An 18,931-nucleotide genomic window follows, 5' to 3' on the forward strand; every position below is an offset into this window, starting at 1 on the left:
AAAACTGTGCAGTAACCACCAAACTCATGACAGGAAGCACCTACAGCACACACTAAAAGAAGCAACTGTGAGGATAGAAGACTTGGAGTATTTTCAATATACTGTTAAACCTGCTTTTTGCCTATTCCTACTTCTCTCAGTCGTAAAGCCTTGAGATGCAGTCTTTATATCTACTGAGAAAGGACCCAACAGGTACACCTATACTGCTAAATAAAAATGGGAGCCAGCACCTCCACTGCCCAGGGGCTACCTCCATATTCAGAAGACTGGCTTTTTCTACACTACACTGGATTGTACTTGGCCCCACACTGGATTAAGACACAGCTGCATGTGTTAGTTTAAGTGAATGCATTTAAAACAAAACCAAACAAACTACATCAGAACACCCAGGTTACAGCCAGTGAGAGGAGTTTTATGGTATAAAATTGAGGATGCCAAAACTGCAGAATTCATCTTTAAAATCCCCATTGGGAGATACCCTGGAGCAAACTGTCCTTGAAATTGTGAGTGGATATTAGCCTCAGAGCAAACTAGTTTAAAGGGATGGAAAAAGCCAAATAATAAGCTACCAATCTAGCATGACCCATTTGTAATCAGGGGTCTGGCACTGAAACCCACTTGCCTAGATATTACCACCAGGATTCCTTCTGAATGCTTGCTAAATAAATAAAACAAAAATTATTTTTAAATTAAGTAATTCTGTTACCTCATTCATAAAATCATAGAAGCTCACTGAGCTACCTGTGTAATCTGTCTTACTTTGTGTGAACAACAATAAGATGATCCCCAAGAGACTATGTACAAACCCTCAGGGTCTTTCCCTCCAGAGAATTCCTGACTACAGAACTTTAGAGGCACTTAGTAACCAAAGATAATAACTAATTTAAACATGTTCCCTATCCTGCAGTACCCATTAGTTGTCTGCTACTTCACTGGGCATTTACAAGAACCTCACAGGAACAGTAACTGCTCACACCACAAGAGAAACTAGCAAGAGCTTTTTACTGTTATTACCACAGAGGTAAAATACTTAGTTAAGATGCTCTACCTTCCTGACAAACCCAGATGGAAGATTTTTTATGATGTGCCTGATTTTCCAAGAGCTTTTTCATTTGTATTTTTCACTTTTGTTTATTAGAATGTAAAGCTATTCAATACTTTTTAAAATAATAGCAGTCCCAAAGATTTACACAATAAATTCACCACAGATTTATAGAGTGAATGTTGCTTTTATCACCTCCTTTAAAGGAGGGCATAAAAACTAAATGCAGGGAGATAAAAAAAATATTCGTCTAATTTTTGCACAGAGACTGGAGGAAAATAAATTGCAATTATAAGGTGAATAATTAACCACCAAAACTTTGACCATTGTTAAAAAAAAAAAGTTCTTGCCAGATTGAAGTATATAAGCTTTCTCTCCACCTCCTTGTCCCCTAAAATCAACATAAAGAACGAAGAGGAGCAGACAAGAATATACAAGACCTGCTAAAACATTCTTTAGCTATTTAAAAGTTAAAGAAAAATTAAAAATAGGCTTACTAAATAGACTGCTTATTATGTGCTTTGTATCAATTGTAACTATGGATGAACTCATATCACAATTTTTTTTCCTAATAAGCATACTGAACATGGTCTTGGTTAATCTGACATCAATTATGGAATTTGATTATATAGTCAGAATAAAGCTTCAATTAAAAAAAAGAAATATTAAGAAGCTACTTACTCCGCTGCTTACTGGTCCAAACCGATGGCCTGAGGAATCTGGTTCTTCTAAATACAGAGTGTAAAAGTGTGGTCTATATCAAACAGTACCAAAAATGTAATATTTTACATACACGTTGAGACAGTTTGAAGAGATTATATTTCAACAATGGATATCAAATATTGGAAACAATGCTGTCATTCAGAGGAAAGACACATTAAAGCAAAATAGTGAACTCTATCTTAAAAGAAATGTTCCAGTCACAGAAACAGACTAGCATTAGATTACATTCTAACATTGTTAGAATAACACATAAGATTTTAAATATTAATTATGTTTTAAACAAAGTAATTAATTGCAATAGCACTTGAACAGGAACCATAGGTTTGCAGCTGTTATACCTACCTTTCATCTTCAGGTAACTGCAGCCACCGAAGAACTGTTACCACCCTTTCTTCAAAGGGTATTGAGCTGCATCAGAACAAGACATTATCAATCAACCATTATTTTCAAGAGCTAACAAGTTTTAGTCACACATTACAATATCTGTGTACTTTAGCAGAGAAAACTGAACTCAACTGTGTGCCATTAATGGCTATTTAGCAGGATGCAAGTTGTGTAACTCTACAGAGGAATGAATGATTTGATTTAAGGCTCACTTGAATATTGTCCCCATTAATTTCCATGTGATTAGAATAAACCTCCCAGTATTGATTGTGCTATAAAATGAAAGAGTAGCTTCAAAGAATAAAATCATGTGCAGGCTTTCATTCCTGTGTTATATTTAAGAAAAAGTTTTTTAAAGGTTTAAACAGCTTGCATACAAGTTCTTATACTATGTCACAAAGAAGATGCTCTATATCAGTTCCTGAAAGAGATCAAAAATAAGCATGTTGACCTGTAACAACAAGAGGCACCCACAAAGTTACTACTTTATCTACTTAACACAAGTTCTAGTAACAATGTACAAGATCCTAAAGAAAAAAATGTGGGTAATAAATAAGGAATCAGAATTTCCATGCAGATGATATGGACACCATATGAAGGTGCAAGAAGAGAAAATGATCCTAGCAAGACACAGATTAAAAGGCCTGATTTCTTGGGCAAGAATTGAGATTAGTCAGTGAGTGGTAATATTTAGAATTTTCATTAGGCAAAAAAAAGTTAAATTGAGTAATCACTGACTAACATATGATGCCCTAATGAGAAATATTTTCAACACTTGCAATGAAAGTCATTTTGTGTCAGAACAATTTACTGCAGTCCATGAACTTTAATTTTCATGGACAATATCACATGAAGACCTGATCCATTCATTGTATGAGAAGTTTGGATTGAATGACTAAACAAACTCAAAAAAGATTTTTATAAATAGAAAAGCACTAAAGCTTCAAAGCTGGCTGCTCTTAAAGCAGATTTTTGCACATCTCGCCTGTAAAACATTTGCTGATGAATGACAAAATTATTAGACAAAGAATTTACATTACACTGAAACCAAGTCAATTGCATCCTATCTTTTTCCACGATGTGTAAAACTATTTAGAAAAGCAGGGGGAAAAAGAAAGGTATAATTCATCTGCTGCCTGTCCCAGTGAATACATTGAAGTAAAATATTTGTCCAAGACATAGAAGTGTACATACCTATTGTATTTTTCATACAGGTTTGGAAAGGTTCCATTAACTGCTACATCTGACCCGGGCCAAAAGAATGTGGCTGCTTTGAGACCTTGATAGATAGCTGTCAGCCAAATCTGCAGGAGAACCATCACCATCATTAGTGCAGCTCACAGGCAGCAGAATAACTGCAGATCCACCACCACCCCAAACAGCTCTGCAACTTTCAGCAAGATCAAATTCTAAAAATGTAAGTGAAGCACTCCACACAATCTTTATGTCATTGCTATCTGCAGTCCAGGTATACCTTGCAGCTTAATTCCTTATGGCAAACACTTCTGCTGCTACACCAGTGGGTGTTAGGACAGAAGTAGGGACCATTAGCTCCCATGGATGGAGCAGTAACACAATGGTACAAGCCTGACTGAACATCAGGAAGAGGAAATGTTCCAATACTGAAGCAAGAAGAGCCCGGAATACTCCAAGGACCTATGTCCCAGATGCTCTGAAATGGGGACTAAGGGTTCAGTCAGCTCTTCTGATTTTACTGCTGATCTCCTGATTTGCAGACTTCTGTCTGCCTTCTGAGTGTTTTCCTACCTGACTTGTACACCACTTTCTTCACAGTGGTCAGTAAAGACTACACGTGTGTTCTCTCCTCAAAAAAAAAAAAAAAAAATTTAAAAAGTCCTCCCCACACTACTAAAGAGCTGTGTCTCTTCCCCTGCTATTCCTCAGTCTAGCACTCAACCCAAACTTTCCCATGTCACTTAATTGATGGCAGTCCCAGCCATAGCTGTATGATTAAACTGAGATATTTTCTATTTATTAGTATTAGAGGTATGCCCAAATTGCTACTGTTTATTACTAAAACTAATCAGTCCGTTGATTTCCTCAGAGAAGTTAACTGTAAACCGACTTCATATTAAAAACAAAATCTGGTATCTTTATTAGTTACTTTAAGATGGTTTTCTCCTTAGGAAAAATTCCATTAAAGTTCAACAAAATCTGTTACATTTTGTTTCATTTGTCGTTTTGCAGCTCTAGTACAGCGACTTCTAATCATGCTGAGTAATGCTTCTTGGCTGACTTAGAGGTACCCTCTGTACTCTTTCAACATCACTATGCATCCAAGTGATATTAAGTAACATAACAACAGGCTGATGTACATTCTGAGAAGTGTATTAATACTTACAGGCTGTCCTTGGTACCACTGTGGATTAAACTTCTCTGCACTTCTAAGGGTGAACGATGCATTTCTTTTAGGGTCATACATCTTGTTATCAATTACACCATGAGATTCAGGATACAGCCCCTGTGGTTGAGATTATACCTGAATGTAATGCTATAAAGAAATAGAACCTTCCAGCCACACAAATGTCACTTAGACAAGTATGTCCTGTGAATAACCACCATGTGATTTTTACTCCACCAGTACCTCAAGACCCAAATTTAAGAGCATCACCTACCATTGCTATCAGGTTCTAATTTGCAATTCCTAATTGCTTCTCAGTGAGATTAAAAAGGTCTAGCAAAGCAACTTCCTCTGGGAAGACAAAGAAACTGTTTCACTTTGCACAGGTATTGCATCTTTAGTACCAGAGAAAATTACCTATGCTGGACGTCCACCACATGACCAAATAACAGGGTTTTCAAAGGAGAATTGCATATCAGCAGATAAAAGCTCTATCTGGAGATAACCATCACACAAGCAGTGAAAGAAGGGCTCAGAGATATCACCTGTTAGGTAGTTTTGAGAGAGTGAGCTCTGCCTTCAAGCAGATTAGGCACTTTTCACCACCATTAGGACCCTGATAAACACCAGGGCCTGCCACTTTCATATCCTTCACAATGTGCCAAACTATCTTAAAGAAGTGGCGAGAGATTTGCAGTTTGAAAGAGTCAGGATGCTCTCACTCAAAGAGAAAGAGAAGGAACTGCAAATTAGTGGAAATACTGGAACAAATGAGGAGTTTCAAGGTGACATCCCATATATGGGATTCTTTTCATTTAGTCTAGGAAGGACTGCAATTAGATCCAACCACACCGTAATGTTAGATAATGACTACTAACCTGAATTGCACAATAGATATACACATTTTCATACCCTGAGGGGAAATCCTATTATTTTAATAATCCATCAAAGAAATGTACTACTCCCTTGGAGACAATTTACTAATGAACAGACTTCCCAGTTGTGGAAACAAAATATATAGAAATTCTTACTGTGACGATGGAATAATGATTCGGAAAGGTTTTTGAAGGATACACTGGTGTCATACTGGAAGTGTATGTTCCACATTTCTCTAGAGAGAGGAAGAAAGAATATCAGCAAAATTACAGAAATAAAAACCTTTTTGCATTTCTCTCATGAAGATATATGCCTATTTAAAAAAATAAATTAAAAACAAAACCAAAAGATATTTCCAGAAGTTTTCATTCTTCAAAACTCTACACTGGGTATTTCATTTTTCTTCCTGTATTTATTTACAAGCTGACTAAGTGGCTATTAACACAAATTTTACATATTCCTGTTGATTGACTTCAATGGTCACAAGCAAAACCTACAGTCCATATGAAAAGCATATGTAGGTAAGAATAAACAAAGAAAGAAGTAACACCTCCCAGAGTTGCCCTGGTGTGCACTAAGTGGAGTCTACAGCTTAAGTGCAAACAGATACTTTACCCCCCAGGGCACTCCCAGAGGCGGAGTGGCCACTGGTACAGTGATGCCCTGGCTCTGTGTCACCTGCCATATCACTATTTATTCTGCAGTCTCTCTCTTTTTGTTTGTGGCCTTGTTTGGTTTTGGGTTTTTTTGTGGGGTTTTGTTGGTTTTTGGGGGTTTTTTTCTTTTTTTAATAAAAATATGGTCTTATTCTAGGCTTAATCTCAAAGGTTTTTTTAATCTTGATACAAATCATTGGTTTTTAAAGATATCAGTGCACAGCATTTGCTGGTATAAAGAGTCACTAAACAGGTCAAAGCATTTCAGCAAACCTATCTGAAGTTAGGTGCCTAAATTTCCACAGGTAAATATAGCAGCCCTGATTTTCAGAAAGAAAAGGAAAAAAAGCCTTCGTCAAAGACTTCAAAAAATACTACATGATAACCAAAAACCTCTTTAGCTGACGCTGAAGAGCCATGAGTAATGAACCAATAGAAAGGTCACCACTGGGACACCTTCCCAGGACCTCTGAGTCATTGTATACAGTATAAATAAAATAGAAACTAAAGTTTTGATGACATAAAAAGTGATGCATCAAGGTACTTTGAATTCATTGGGTGGGGGCTTTGGATTAGATCTCAGTTGGTAAACCAACAGATCAAGATAACTGAACTAATAGAGATAAAAAGAAGCCAAGTCAGAAAAAGAAATCCTCTGAAATTAGGCAGATATCCTCTCCCACATTTGCACTCTGTAGTAACAAATTATTACTTGTATCTTTTTTGCCACTGCAACACACTTGATGCATTTCAAACATTTTCAGATTTTCAAAAAAAAAAAAAAAAAAAAACCAAAAAATCTTAGTTTTTCATTAAGAGTGGGTGAAGAGGTTGGGGAATTTTTTTTATTATTTTTAAAATAAGAGAATACATTTAAAAATTTTGCTTTGTCAAAACCTTTTGCTTAGTAAAACCCTAGGAGGTTTTACTAGGACTTTCCATAGGAGTTCTGATTTATTTTTGGCTTGTTGCCTTATTTGAAGACAAATTGATAAAAAAAGAAGGATTTCTTTTAATATTATGATATCACAGCATAGAATCTCATGATATGGTGTTCTCTGAACACCTTACACACACATTATATCTGTGCCTGAGTTCACTGCTTACCCTCAGCTCCATGCTGAATTGCCCACCTTTAAGGTAGCAGAGAGAGCAAGTATATAATACAGTTTGCTAAAAATGAATTATGCTGTCTTACAGGCATCTACTCAAACAGATCTATCCAAGGAGAAATAAGAATTTCATTGTAAGCATGGCTGAATTAACAAGACTAGACACTAGGACCATTTTTATCTAATGCTGCACTTGTTATCAAGTGTTTTAAAGAAGAAAATCCAGGGATTTAGCAGTTCTAATTTAGTAAGGAAATGGGTTGCCTAATAAGCTATTTAACATGAATAATTGTTCACTGCTTTGCAAGCTGTCATTCAAAACTGTCTCCTTTTGAACTGTTACTACTCTTTTAAATGGATAACTGTGAACTTCAAAAGGATTCAATACAAATTTTCAGCAATAGTGAAGTACATTTTGTTACTTGTCAGCTACACTGGACTAGATTTCATTGCCTTTTCCAGCACACTAAATACCATAGAACTATTTAAACACTTCTAGAAATGTTTATATTTACAATATGCCTGCTTTCATAATTTTCAGTGCCTAAACATATGGGACACGGAGCACATGGAGATCTGAAGCTGCAGGCCCTCAGGGTATCATGTGATGTATGCCCTGGTGATACCAATTTTCATTTATGAGACTATTTTTCTCTTACTGAAAAAAATTTGCTTTGTTTAAGCTTTTCACCCACCACTTTACTATGAGGAGGAAAAAAGCCTAGAAAGCAAGGCTTTGTAACTAGAAAGCTGCAGTACATCTAAGATGCTGTAGTATATCAAATCTTCTATTACAAAAAAAAGAAAAAAATGCTCCAGAGTAATACAGAACTGTAGACATCATGCAGAAATATTGTTTTCTCCCAGACTCTTCCTTACTTTATTGTATCTAAAACATGCATTATTAAATATTTTTGTTTTCTAATCCTTTAAAAATGTAGGTTTTGACCATCAAAAACTTCACAATGCTGGAGAAGTGCCTTTGATGAAAATACCAAGGTATTTGTATTTCTTAGTGATCAGACTTAATCATGGGCTGAGAACAACTGTATGAAATTCAGTAAGGCCACATGTCTGGTCCTGCATGTTGGTGACAAAAACCTCAGGCAAAAATACAGGCTTGGAGAAGAGTGGCTGGAAAGCTGCCTGGCAGAAAAGGACCTTGGTGTCCTGATTGACAGTCAGTTGAGTAAGAGCCAGCAATGTGCCCAAGGGGCCAAGAAGGTCTATGGCATTCTGGCTTGTATCAGAAATTGTGTGACTAGCAGTAGTAGGGAAGTGATCCTGCCCCTGTACTCAGCCCTGGTGAGCCCCCACCTCAAGTACTACGTTCAGTTTTAGGCACCTCACTACAAAAAGGGCATTGAGGTGTTGGATCAGGTCCAAAGAAGGGCAACAAAGCTAGTGGAAGGGTTTGGAGAACATTTCCTATGAGGAGCAACTGAGGGTGTTGGGGCTGTTTAGTCTGAGGAAAAGGAGGCAGAGGGGAGACCTTATCACTCTTTACAAATACCTGAAAGGAGGTTGGTAATCAGAGTGGGATTGGTCTCTTCTCACTGGTGACAGATGACAGGACAAGGGGAAATGGCTTCAAGTTGCATCAGGGGAGATTTAGGTTGTGTATCAGAAGAAACTTTTTTACAGAAAGGGTTGTTAAGCACTGGCACAGGCTCCCCGGGGAGGTGGTTGAGTCTCCATCCCTGAATGTGTTTAAAAATCACCCGGATATGGTGCTTGGGGACATGGTTTAGTGGTGGATCATTGGGAATAGACTAATAGATTTAGAAAAATGCTGGACTTAATGATCTTGAAGGTCTTTTCCAGCCTGAGCAATTCTATGATTCTGTGAGAAATACAAGTTTATTATAGAAGCCAATGAGAGGAGCTGCACTGCAGCCTATCCAGGCCAAAGAATGAAGAAACTTTACAGGTGGAAGAAGATGTAAACCCTGGAAGTCCAACAGATGCTTTGTGGCATTGTTATCTTGCTTGCCAGTCAGAGCTATGACCATTTGTAATGGCCAGCCTCTCCTCACAATGCCCAAGAAGTCATCTTCTCTTTCAAATCTTCTATAGCTGCAACTAATGAAATGGTCTCAAATGCATCATTTTATTCAAAAAGAGAAAAAGCTTAAACCTCAAATACATCTGTGAATTGTTATCTTCTGGAAGGGATCAAGTTCTAACAACCACTGTACAAAAAAGGAAGTACTTTTACTGAGTTTTTTTTTAGTAAAACTGAAACCAGGCACCCCAAGTAGCAATTTATGAATGACAGGAAGATTGGCATATTTTTCAGACAAGGAATGCCATCAGTTTTTCACAGACCACTATAAAAACAGAGACAGAAAAAGCAACTGAAGTTAAACACTACAAAGTTAAGTAAGGCACTGCAAAAGCTAGGAAGAAAATATGTAATCATGAGGCTCTCAATTCTTCTGAAAATGTTTGTTAAATCAGTTTCTCAGATTCAGCACATTTCTACCAGCCTTTCTGTATTATCTGTTCCTAATCTCTTCCTTCTTTATTTTCTTTTTCAAATGCTTTCTACTTTGCTTTCCATCTTTTAAAACCATTATGTCTAAATGAGACAATACACAATATACAGTAAAGAGTGGTTTTACCACTATTTTGAAAAAATAAACAAGCTAGCAGCAAATGCATATACCTCCTAAATAGAGCATGAGCTACTTTATTATTAAAGTTTCACTGAAAATTCAGAGGGCCCTTTCTTCCCACCCTCCCTTTCTCTGCCCTTCAGTGTTCCCACACCTCAAGTTCTCCAGGTTTATGGCAACAACTTCAATATCCATGGAAGAAGAGTGAGGATTTTAAAGAGTATAGCTCTTATATATATATCTATTGATTTTTCAGGTAAGATACCACAATATTGCTTATACAAAAAGCTACTCACGTAATTTGCTAATAACAGGTAGAAGTCCACCCCAAGTCTGTAAATATTCTGCTCTGAAGCCATCCAATGAAAAGAGCAACACTGGAGATTTGGTAAATCTGACCAAAGAGAAATCAAAATATTAAAAGACAAACTCCAAGAAATAATTTCTTATTTCAAGAAAGTTTCCCCAAATCATGAGGATATTCATTATGGCATATAAACCAGTACAAAGAAATAAGTCTTCCTTAGGAAGGTTTGCAGACTGGCACAGTGGAAACCAGTCCCTCTGATGTAACAAACCTGCCTAAAGAGGTTGAAGATTGCAGTAGGACATGCACAGGGAAATCATGACAGTGCCTGATTTCATGAACACTCACAAACTAAAGAACAAGCCAAAATGCTCATGTAATCCATCTGGTGGGTTTGGCACTCCCTATCTTGGAATCAGTCCCAATGGAGAAACACTGGGACCCTCTAACCCCAAGGTAAGAGCAGGGAAAGAGAAAAGGAAATGTGAATTATTCACTTTGCTCCCGAACAATCTGCCATGTAGTTGAAAAAGAGGAATTTACCTTTTTACATGTACCACGCACAAAACTGTATGCCTAATGTGGAGAATATATTAATCAGAAGCATTTCCCTTTCATCTTCTAAGGACTACTTAACCAAGAAGAACTGGGTTACTGTACCAGAAGTACTACCAATTCCCAAACTAAAAAATGTGGCTCTACGACTGGAACACACATTATTTCTGCTTGAAACTTGATAGATGAACCCAGAAACTTATTTCACAGGAACTAGTAAAAATAAGTTCTTCCATTCCAGCCTCCACAGGACCTATGTTTTCCAGCTTTGATTTGTTCCCAACTTCAGCCCTGCTAAAACAACTTCTCTCCAACTGTACATACTTAAAACACTGCATCACAGACAGGAATAGTCATCAGTAATTTCTCTGAAGAAAAAAAAAATAAATCTGTATTTGACCTATAATATGAGGACATGTGAGACTGCAAAAAAAAAAAACCTGCAGTGCAGCAACCAATTAAAAATACAGACTTGCATAAAAAAATGTTGTATTGTACATGTCAACTGCAAATTTGCTTTTCCTTTACATGTTTACAAATCATAAAATGAAAATGTTTAAAACTGCCACTTAAGTTTCCCAAAATAAAACATCAAGGATGGAAGACAAATATTTATGAAGTGTTGATAATTTATTGGTGTACCTTACAAAAAAATCCAGTGATTTTTAAGTCTTATTTCAGCCAAGCAAATATGACTGTATTAAAATGAAAATTAGGCAATCAAAACACATCTATCCTCAGAAAATTTTAATCAAAAATTTGGACAGTTGAACCAAAAGGATTTCTTTAGTCAGAACCACTACACAGCCCCAGACAGAACATTAAAATGTATTTGTACTATGTGTTTGTAGACTGATATTTATTTATTTATAGGGTTTATTCAACAACATTTGAAAATCTTAGAAGGTGTGGTTGAAACAAATGCTCTTCAGAACAAGATTAAAGTCCTCTGGCAGAACAGAGTAGGAAAACTTCAGGTATTGCCTCTGTCTATATTACAAGTATTTTTTGCACCACAGATTCTCATCTGTGCAACTTCTGCAAATACCTTCTCTGATCCCCCTGAAAAACCAATTCCCTCCAAAGCAGAGGTCTAAAAATCTTCACTGCAAAGTTTCCTACAATAAAATATGGACTTTGAGGCATAGACTGTTCAACATTACTTACCAACAAGCCTACTTTTAAAAAAAAAAGAAACTAAACCAAATTTAAAAGAACTCCTAAGAAAGGGAATTTACGCAACTGTTTCTGGTTTGGCATTTACAAGCAAGCCAACAGTTAAATACACATTTTGGTTGTCTGCAAATCCAGCTACTGACCCCCTCACACATGTAAAATAAAACTTGGCAAAACAGACCATTGCCACAAGTAGGCAGACCAGCCATTTCACTCCTCAGGTACTCTATACATGCTAAAACTCATAGTGAAAAGGGAAGTATAAAGCACAACAGACCATGTTAAACTCCATTAGCTTGGGAACAGGTCCAGCAAAATCCCCAGACCACCTAACCTGAACACAGTTCTGAGATACAGTGATTTCCATGACTTTCTCCTGTTGGTAGCTAAGGTTACACTTGCTGCTTCAAAAATGTAGCTTGCTACCACCAGCAAGCAAGCCTGGGAGGCTCAAGTTTGACCCTGCCTATGATTCATGCTCAATGCATCCAAACAGTATGACAAGGGTGTTTCACAGCTCTTGGATAAATACATACACCACAGTCACATCCCGACTCCAAAAGGAAGGAAACACAGTGGTAATTATCCCCTCCTATAAACTGGCTTCTATGGAAACATAATGCAGGCAACACAGGCTTGCTGTGGTCTAGCAGGTTCACCAGTCTGGATTATCCAGAGGCCAGAACTGCAGACCACACTGCCAAGCTGACCTGCCTCACCACAGGCAAGATGGACCACAAAGCAAAAAATAGAAAAAAAGAAGTCCCCTTGAAAGAGCTAAACATATTACCCAGAAAACTTCCTACCACACACACATGCACCCACTACTGCCTATAAGCAGTCAAAGCAGAGGAAGTCAAGCATTCTTTCCCACTTATGTACCTCAAAAGGAGACACAACAATCTCCAAACATTCAAGAGATCTGCAATGAGGAATCAGTGGCTCTTCCAGCTCAATGAAGGTAGAATACACAGTAATAGGCTTAAAGTACAACAAGAGATACAGTCATCAGGAAAACTATCTAGCTAAGCACAAGTATAAACTGCTTAACTAGGTTAGAATTCTCAGAGGATTATTTCACTCCTAGAACAGTAGGAAGGAATAGATACTCCTGAAATCTTATGGCCTGTTAAATATTTAATCCTATTAAGTAACATAGAACCTCGTCTTGAAAACTTAGATCTGTACTTCCTTTTAAGCATTCAGTCAGGCTCACTGAAATCAGAGGGATTTCTCAGATTAAGCACCTCATTGGACACTTTTGTCTATTCCACATCACAAGAGCAAAGGTACTGTAATGGGCTGCCCAAGGCATCCCTGGAGGTTTTTAAGAAGAGACTGGATGTGGCACTCAGTGCCATGGTCTGGTAACCACAGTGGTAGTGGATCAGGGGTTGGACTTGATGATCTCTGAGGTCCTTTCCAACCTGGCCAATTCTATGATTCAAACCCAACTAAAACCAAACCAGAATAAAAACCAGCAATTCAGTTCCACAAAGCACACTGTATTAACAGGCACAGAATCAGAATTGATATCTCAAGGCCTCAAAGTGAGCACTGAAGTAAATTCACCTCCACTACTGTCTACCCCACCATAGAAGGACATGGATTGTTTAGAGCTCTTAGTTTTGGGAGAGGCCTGTGTGCTAGTAGTCTGAGATGAGCCTTCAGTCAACAATATTTGATTCAACACTGACCACACATCGCCCTTCCTGGGCTGGGTTTTATTGCAACATTTCTGGTTTTGCCAGGATTAAAACAATTTTAGTAGAGTAACTACCTACCCCTTTCATGCACTGAAGAGAAACAACAAACAAAACACCCTAAAAACACTTTAACCAACTGGAGCTGGCATTTATGCCAACAACTTTGCCTGTGAATCTGCGCAAGGCCCTTGCTTGTTTATCCAGCCCCCAGGGGTAAACCTTCCTAATTTGCATTAGGAAAATCAGCATCCTAGAGCGAGTTCCCAGCACACAGTCTTGTATAGCATCTGACATAAGAACAGAAATTCATGACAAAAGCTTCCAGAACTGCCTAGGTACCAGCTTCCTTTGTGAGGACTTATGTGAGACTTGGACTCTAAGCTGGACAACTTCAAATTTCCGTCTGGATGAAGGTTCTGAAGTTTCACTGCTTGTTATTGCTCTGAATCACAATGAAAAGTACTCATTTGGTATAAAAATATCCCAAAAAGGAAATGTATTTTGTTTAACAGTATTATGACTCCAATGAATAAATATAGCACAATTTAAATATCTTGACATGAGTCAAAAAAAAAAAGGCACAAGAAAAAAAGTGAAATGGTTTTACTTTACTAGAAATATCCCCAGTGCCCTGTAATTTCAAAAAAAAAAAAAAAATCACAGAATAGATCCACAAGAATATTTTGGGGTTTTTTGACAATTTTCACACAAGAACATAGCTGAATTCAACTCGTCCCCACAACACATCTACAAACCATTTTCCAGTGGAACACTTTTCAGTTGAGAATAAGTCACTCTTAGCAACTTATACGTGCAATCATAGTTCACAGTTTTAGTTTTAAAAGTTAATTTGAAGATCCCACAGCAAACATGGTACAAGACATGTAGGCTTTTTTCCTGGCTGGGAACTTTGCTGTACTGTTTGAGCCCTAGTATTGATGACAAACTACATGAGTCATTTCCCATACAGTGCATACACTTGCAGGAGTGGGCCCAATGTGAAGCTGAGCCAGAGAATACAAGGATCCCGTGGCATTTTACACCTTTTAAAAAAAGTAGTCAGGCAGCTTGTAAGTAAACCTGTCCCACGACTTGTGAAAACAGGACAGTGACCTGCCCACATTCTGGAATACTGGGGCTGTAATAGGTAAGGAAGTGGAAACGTCTTAGAAGGGACCAGGGAGGGAGAGTGTTATGAGACTAAGAGTGCTGGATGGGTCCCAAAATACTTTGGACAGCAAGTATTGGAGTACATGTAGGACAATAATAAAGCTGGCACAAGGCAGAGCTGTCCAGAGCACACATGCCTGAGAAAGACAGCAGGGTTCAGGAACAGGCATATCTTGTAAGTCAAGTGCTGCTGGGATAGAGCAACCTGATCTGTTAGTAAGCACTACCCAATGCTGGCTGAACAGGTGACTTTCTCTGCCTGGCAGCCACACTTACTGTAGATAAGGAAAGGAAGCAGGTTCCAGGAAGGCACAGAAGGGAAAAAAAATCTCAAAAATTAAATGTAAGCAAAGAGCAGAGCTATGCAAATATACAATATCCTCACCCTTTTGGACACTGAGGTTCAGTAATGTCCTCACACTCTTCTTCAACCCAGCTTGCCTCTCCTTAAAATAAATGAGTGCAATTTATTTTTTAAGACAGTAAATTTTTATTAATAAATGCAAAGGTTTTTTTCATTTTACTGGATGTCTTAAAGATTTATTACGGCTCTGCTCCTTTCCATACAAACATAGGTACATATATGAGAGACTGTAAGAATTTGTCGAGGATAATTACCTTTACAAACAGCATTATAATTGACACAGCAATCATTATTTTCCACACAGTCATCTGAACAGGAACAGTGATACTCTGGTCGCCTCTTCTCTCCACACCTGAATTTATTGCAGGTCCATATGTGGGCTAAAAACCAGATGAGACAAAAAGAACAGCACAATAATTAACACCTGTGTAAGTGTAGAATTAAAAAAAAAAGCATTGAGTGCTAAACTCTGTCTCAAATGTGTACTCAATGAAAAAGTCCTGATGCATCTCATGCATGCATAATATGTCCATGACTAAATAATTAAGTGCACAGTCATTTGAATACAATTATATAGCATATAGTTATAACTATCACAGAATAATCCTTTCTACAAACCTCCTTAACCATAGAAATTTATGCGGATTTAATGCCACATTGTAAATGCATACTAAAAATCTCCGATACAAACAACTCCCTCAGAAAAACCTCAAACTTAAGTCTGAATTTGGAATGCATAGGAAACCCTGAGTAGCAGTAACTGCAGTAACCTGCATACAAGTATCAATGGATTTTACCTGTCACCATCAGGCTGTCTCAGAGGTGCCTCTTTCAGCACCTCTTAGGCATTGATATTACTCTGCCACTGCTTGGAGGTATGTATATAAGTTCACAGGAAGACTTACTGATTACAGCTTCATTGCTGGTTTTAGTAGAAATTTATTTTCCTCAATCATGTCAATTTTTTGGAACAGAACATTCCAATACAGAGTACCATTTGAAGATGGTAATTGTTATCAGTTGTGAACACAAGTAGTTCCTTTACAGTCAAAGAGGATAATGAATTTACTGAGTGAACATATAAGCAAAGGTCTTAACAGAGCCACAGAAGCCAAATCTAAAGGCAAAACTAAATTTGAAAAATCAGTCAGGTCCTGTCCTGTGTTACTACCCGCACTAACATCTTTGCCTGTAAAATTTCTGTGGTACTCTTCACACAACCACACCTATCTGATCTTTGATTTCTGGCAACTAATGAGAACTGCTTTTCATTCACAATTGTTCTTCACCAGTGCAACCTTTTTCGTCATCCCGCTTTGTCTGAAAGTCAGTACATGACCCTTGCTTCACACTCAAGCTGGGAAGTAAAAGATAAATGGCCTGAGTAGCTGGGTGAGGAGAGATGGCGGCTTTCACATTGCTGCTCTGGCCTTTCCCTTTTTCACACAGGCAATGACAGAAAGATACAATATGCAGAATGCACTGCTATTCCTGGTTTGTCTGACAACATAGGAGTTCTCTGACAACACAGACAATGCAGGTCACTGTTCTCTCATCCCCCAGATGGAGAACAAAAGGCTGGCTGAGACCTAGATTTGCAGTTGTTCCTCATCTTTCCAAGGGGGAGGGAAGCAGCACAGTCCCTCACAGCCTCTGTCCCCACAGGACCTACAGAAAAGACAGCCTACCAGCTATGTCAGCTCCTATCTAGTCCAGCTGAGTGAAATACAAGCATGTAAGAGTTGCACCACATACCTGATGTTTCCAAAGAAGTCTCCAGTACCACCATCACCACTGCTATTCCATCCATGTTTGCAACAGAGGGAACACAAAAGGGACCGCTGGCTTCAGAACCACCCCCCTGTTTGCTCAGCAGCCCCCCATTTGCACTTGCAGCCCCCCAGAAAGAAGTCAGGGTGTGCAGCCACCTAACCACAACAGTACTCATATACAGAGAGCTGTCCCACATAACACAACAGAAGACTTTGCCTCCAGGAGCTTTTTTTATCCTTACCTGGCTCTATACACGTTTCCTGGTAATCTAAGCAGCAGTTTCCAAGCTTGACACAATCTTTATCACAACGGCAGCTTCCAAAGGTCCTCTCAAAGCAACGGCCTTTGCAGGTTTTCACTGTAATATTGCATAGTGTTAGATGTCAGTGGCTGAGCCCAAATCAGTGAACATGCAGAAGAAATTAATAAGGTCAGCATCTGGAATGACATATCTGGCCATTTCACAGCTTACAGGAAGACTGCGAAAGCAGCAACAGCCAAAGGAAAAGGAAAGTCTTGATCCAACTAAATGTTTATTTCATTAAGCAAAATTATTTTTTCATAATTTTGATTAAAGGGTTCCATTCTATATTGACAGAAACAAGAGAAAGAAAACACTAACATTTTAGTTGTGACTGTCCCTGCCTTTCTGTATTACCAGAAGATGAAAGTGCAGCCCACCAAAATATGGACGATCTCTACTGGAGAAAATCTGAACCTGGGTTCTCAATAGGAGTGTCCTGAACAGTGAAATTATTTTGCAGAGAACACTGATGTTCATTTTCATGACTGACAATGCTCCACTTTCTAGAAATAGCTAAGCATTAATTAGAATCTAGAGTGCATTGGCTATGCTTTCAACTTTCTCACTTTAACACCATGTTTGACTGACTGTCTTCATACAAATCAGAAGACCTGAAGCCCCAGTTCCACATCCTGTTGCACCATGGTTAAGGAGCACTATCTGTTAAAAAACAGATATAGGTGATACAAACTTAAGTGTAACTGCTCACTGGCTTAATTTTTAATGTAAAAAAAGGTATAGCATTCTTCCACTAGACTGTGGTTGCCTTGGAAAAAAAAACTGGTAATGGAATGATGCATTAACAACACGTTAGTAGCTGGTCGGTCCATTTCAGCCTGTGCAATCCCTAGAAGGGAGTAAGGTAAAACTTTCATCTTTGGCTCCTCAAGAATCTCAAGGTGTGTGACATTAGGAAAATGAGATAATAATGACCCAACATTTCAAAGCTGTAATAAAATAAGAAAAAAACAGATTGTACAGATTCTAGGGGAAAATAATCTGTATTTTGGCTAAAAATCATTGTAAGACTTTATTAAACAGATCAACTTTGAAATTATTCTACATAATCATCCCGAAAGTGAAGCTTGATTTCTTAAAATATTACTTGTAACCTACTACCTGAAGAAACTCAACTACTGAAAAAAAACCCACTTTTTTTCAGGACAGAAAACAGCCAGAGGAATTCCACAAGGAACATTTCCAGACTACCATTCTAACCAGTAAAAAAAAAAATAAACTTTTTTCACCCCCCATAATTGACTGGAAAAGATGAAAAACAAATGTTCCAGGACAACATGAAATAAAAATTGTTGGGGTTTTGTGTTTTTTTGTGGGTTTTTTAATAGGGAACTGTGAAAAGCCAGCCAGGTGACACCACCACAGTGACAGCTGGGACACATGGAAGCTGCCAAACCAGACTCTGCGTGCCAGAATCAGTCTACATCTCAACTGAATACACAAAAGTAATGAGTACACCTCAAGGTTTATTTTCTGGTATTTTCATTCCCCCCTAACTTAAAAATTCAATCAACAGGCCCAATCCTCTTTCTGCAGCAAGAAACTGTTGTATTGTGCTAATAGAATATTTCTATTTACAAAAAGGGGAAAAACACAGAGAAGAAGGAATTGCTTGGAAATATTACGGAATAAAAGGCATATTAGTTACCATCTTTTGAACAGCTAGGCTTCAGGCCAAATATACATCCTAGGATCGTCGTTAACATGCAGACACAGAGTACCTGCAGGACAGGAAGGAAAATAAAGTAATTTTACATGACCGCTGAATGGTTTTGAAAGCCAGTT

General features: G+C 38.0%; 1 protein-coding gene across 1 annotated transcript in view; it reads right to left on the reverse strand.

Annotated features, from left to right (window-relative positions):
- The window catches only part of ENPP1 (ectonucleotide pyrophosphatase/phosphodiesterase 1), a 53,687-nt gene that overhangs the window by 20,376 nt on the left and 14,380 nt on the right, over positions 1–18,931 (reverse strand). The window contains exons 2-11 of the mRNA XM_030446961.1: positions 18,795–18,867; positions 17,066–17,182; positions 15,306–15,431; positions 15,073–15,133; positions 10,070–10,167; positions 5,543–5,622; positions 4,512–4,631; positions 3,344–3,453; positions 2,108–2,173; positions 1,724–1,796 (exon numbers count right to left, since the gene is read on the reverse strand). Of these exons, the coding sequence (XP_030302821.1) occupies positions 1,724–1,796; positions 2,108–2,173; positions 3,344–3,453; positions 4,512–4,631; positions 5,543–5,622; positions 10,070–10,167; positions 15,073–15,133; positions 15,306–15,431; positions 17,066–17,182; positions 18,795–18,867 (924 nt within the window). The remainder of the gene's footprint in view (positions 1–1,723; positions 1,797–2,107; positions 2,174–3,343; positions 3,454–4,511; positions 4,632–5,542; positions 5,623–10,069; positions 10,168–15,072; positions 15,134–15,305; positions 15,432–17,065; positions 17,183–18,794; positions 18,868–18,931) is intronic.

This window comes from Calypte anna, chromosome 3 (assembly GCF_003957555.1).
Source record: "Calypte anna isolate BGI_N300 chromosome 3, bCalAnn1_v1.p, whole genome shotgun sequence".
NCBI classification, from domain to species: Eukaryota; Metazoa; Chordata; class Aves; order Apodiformes; family Trochilidae; genus Calypte; species Calypte anna.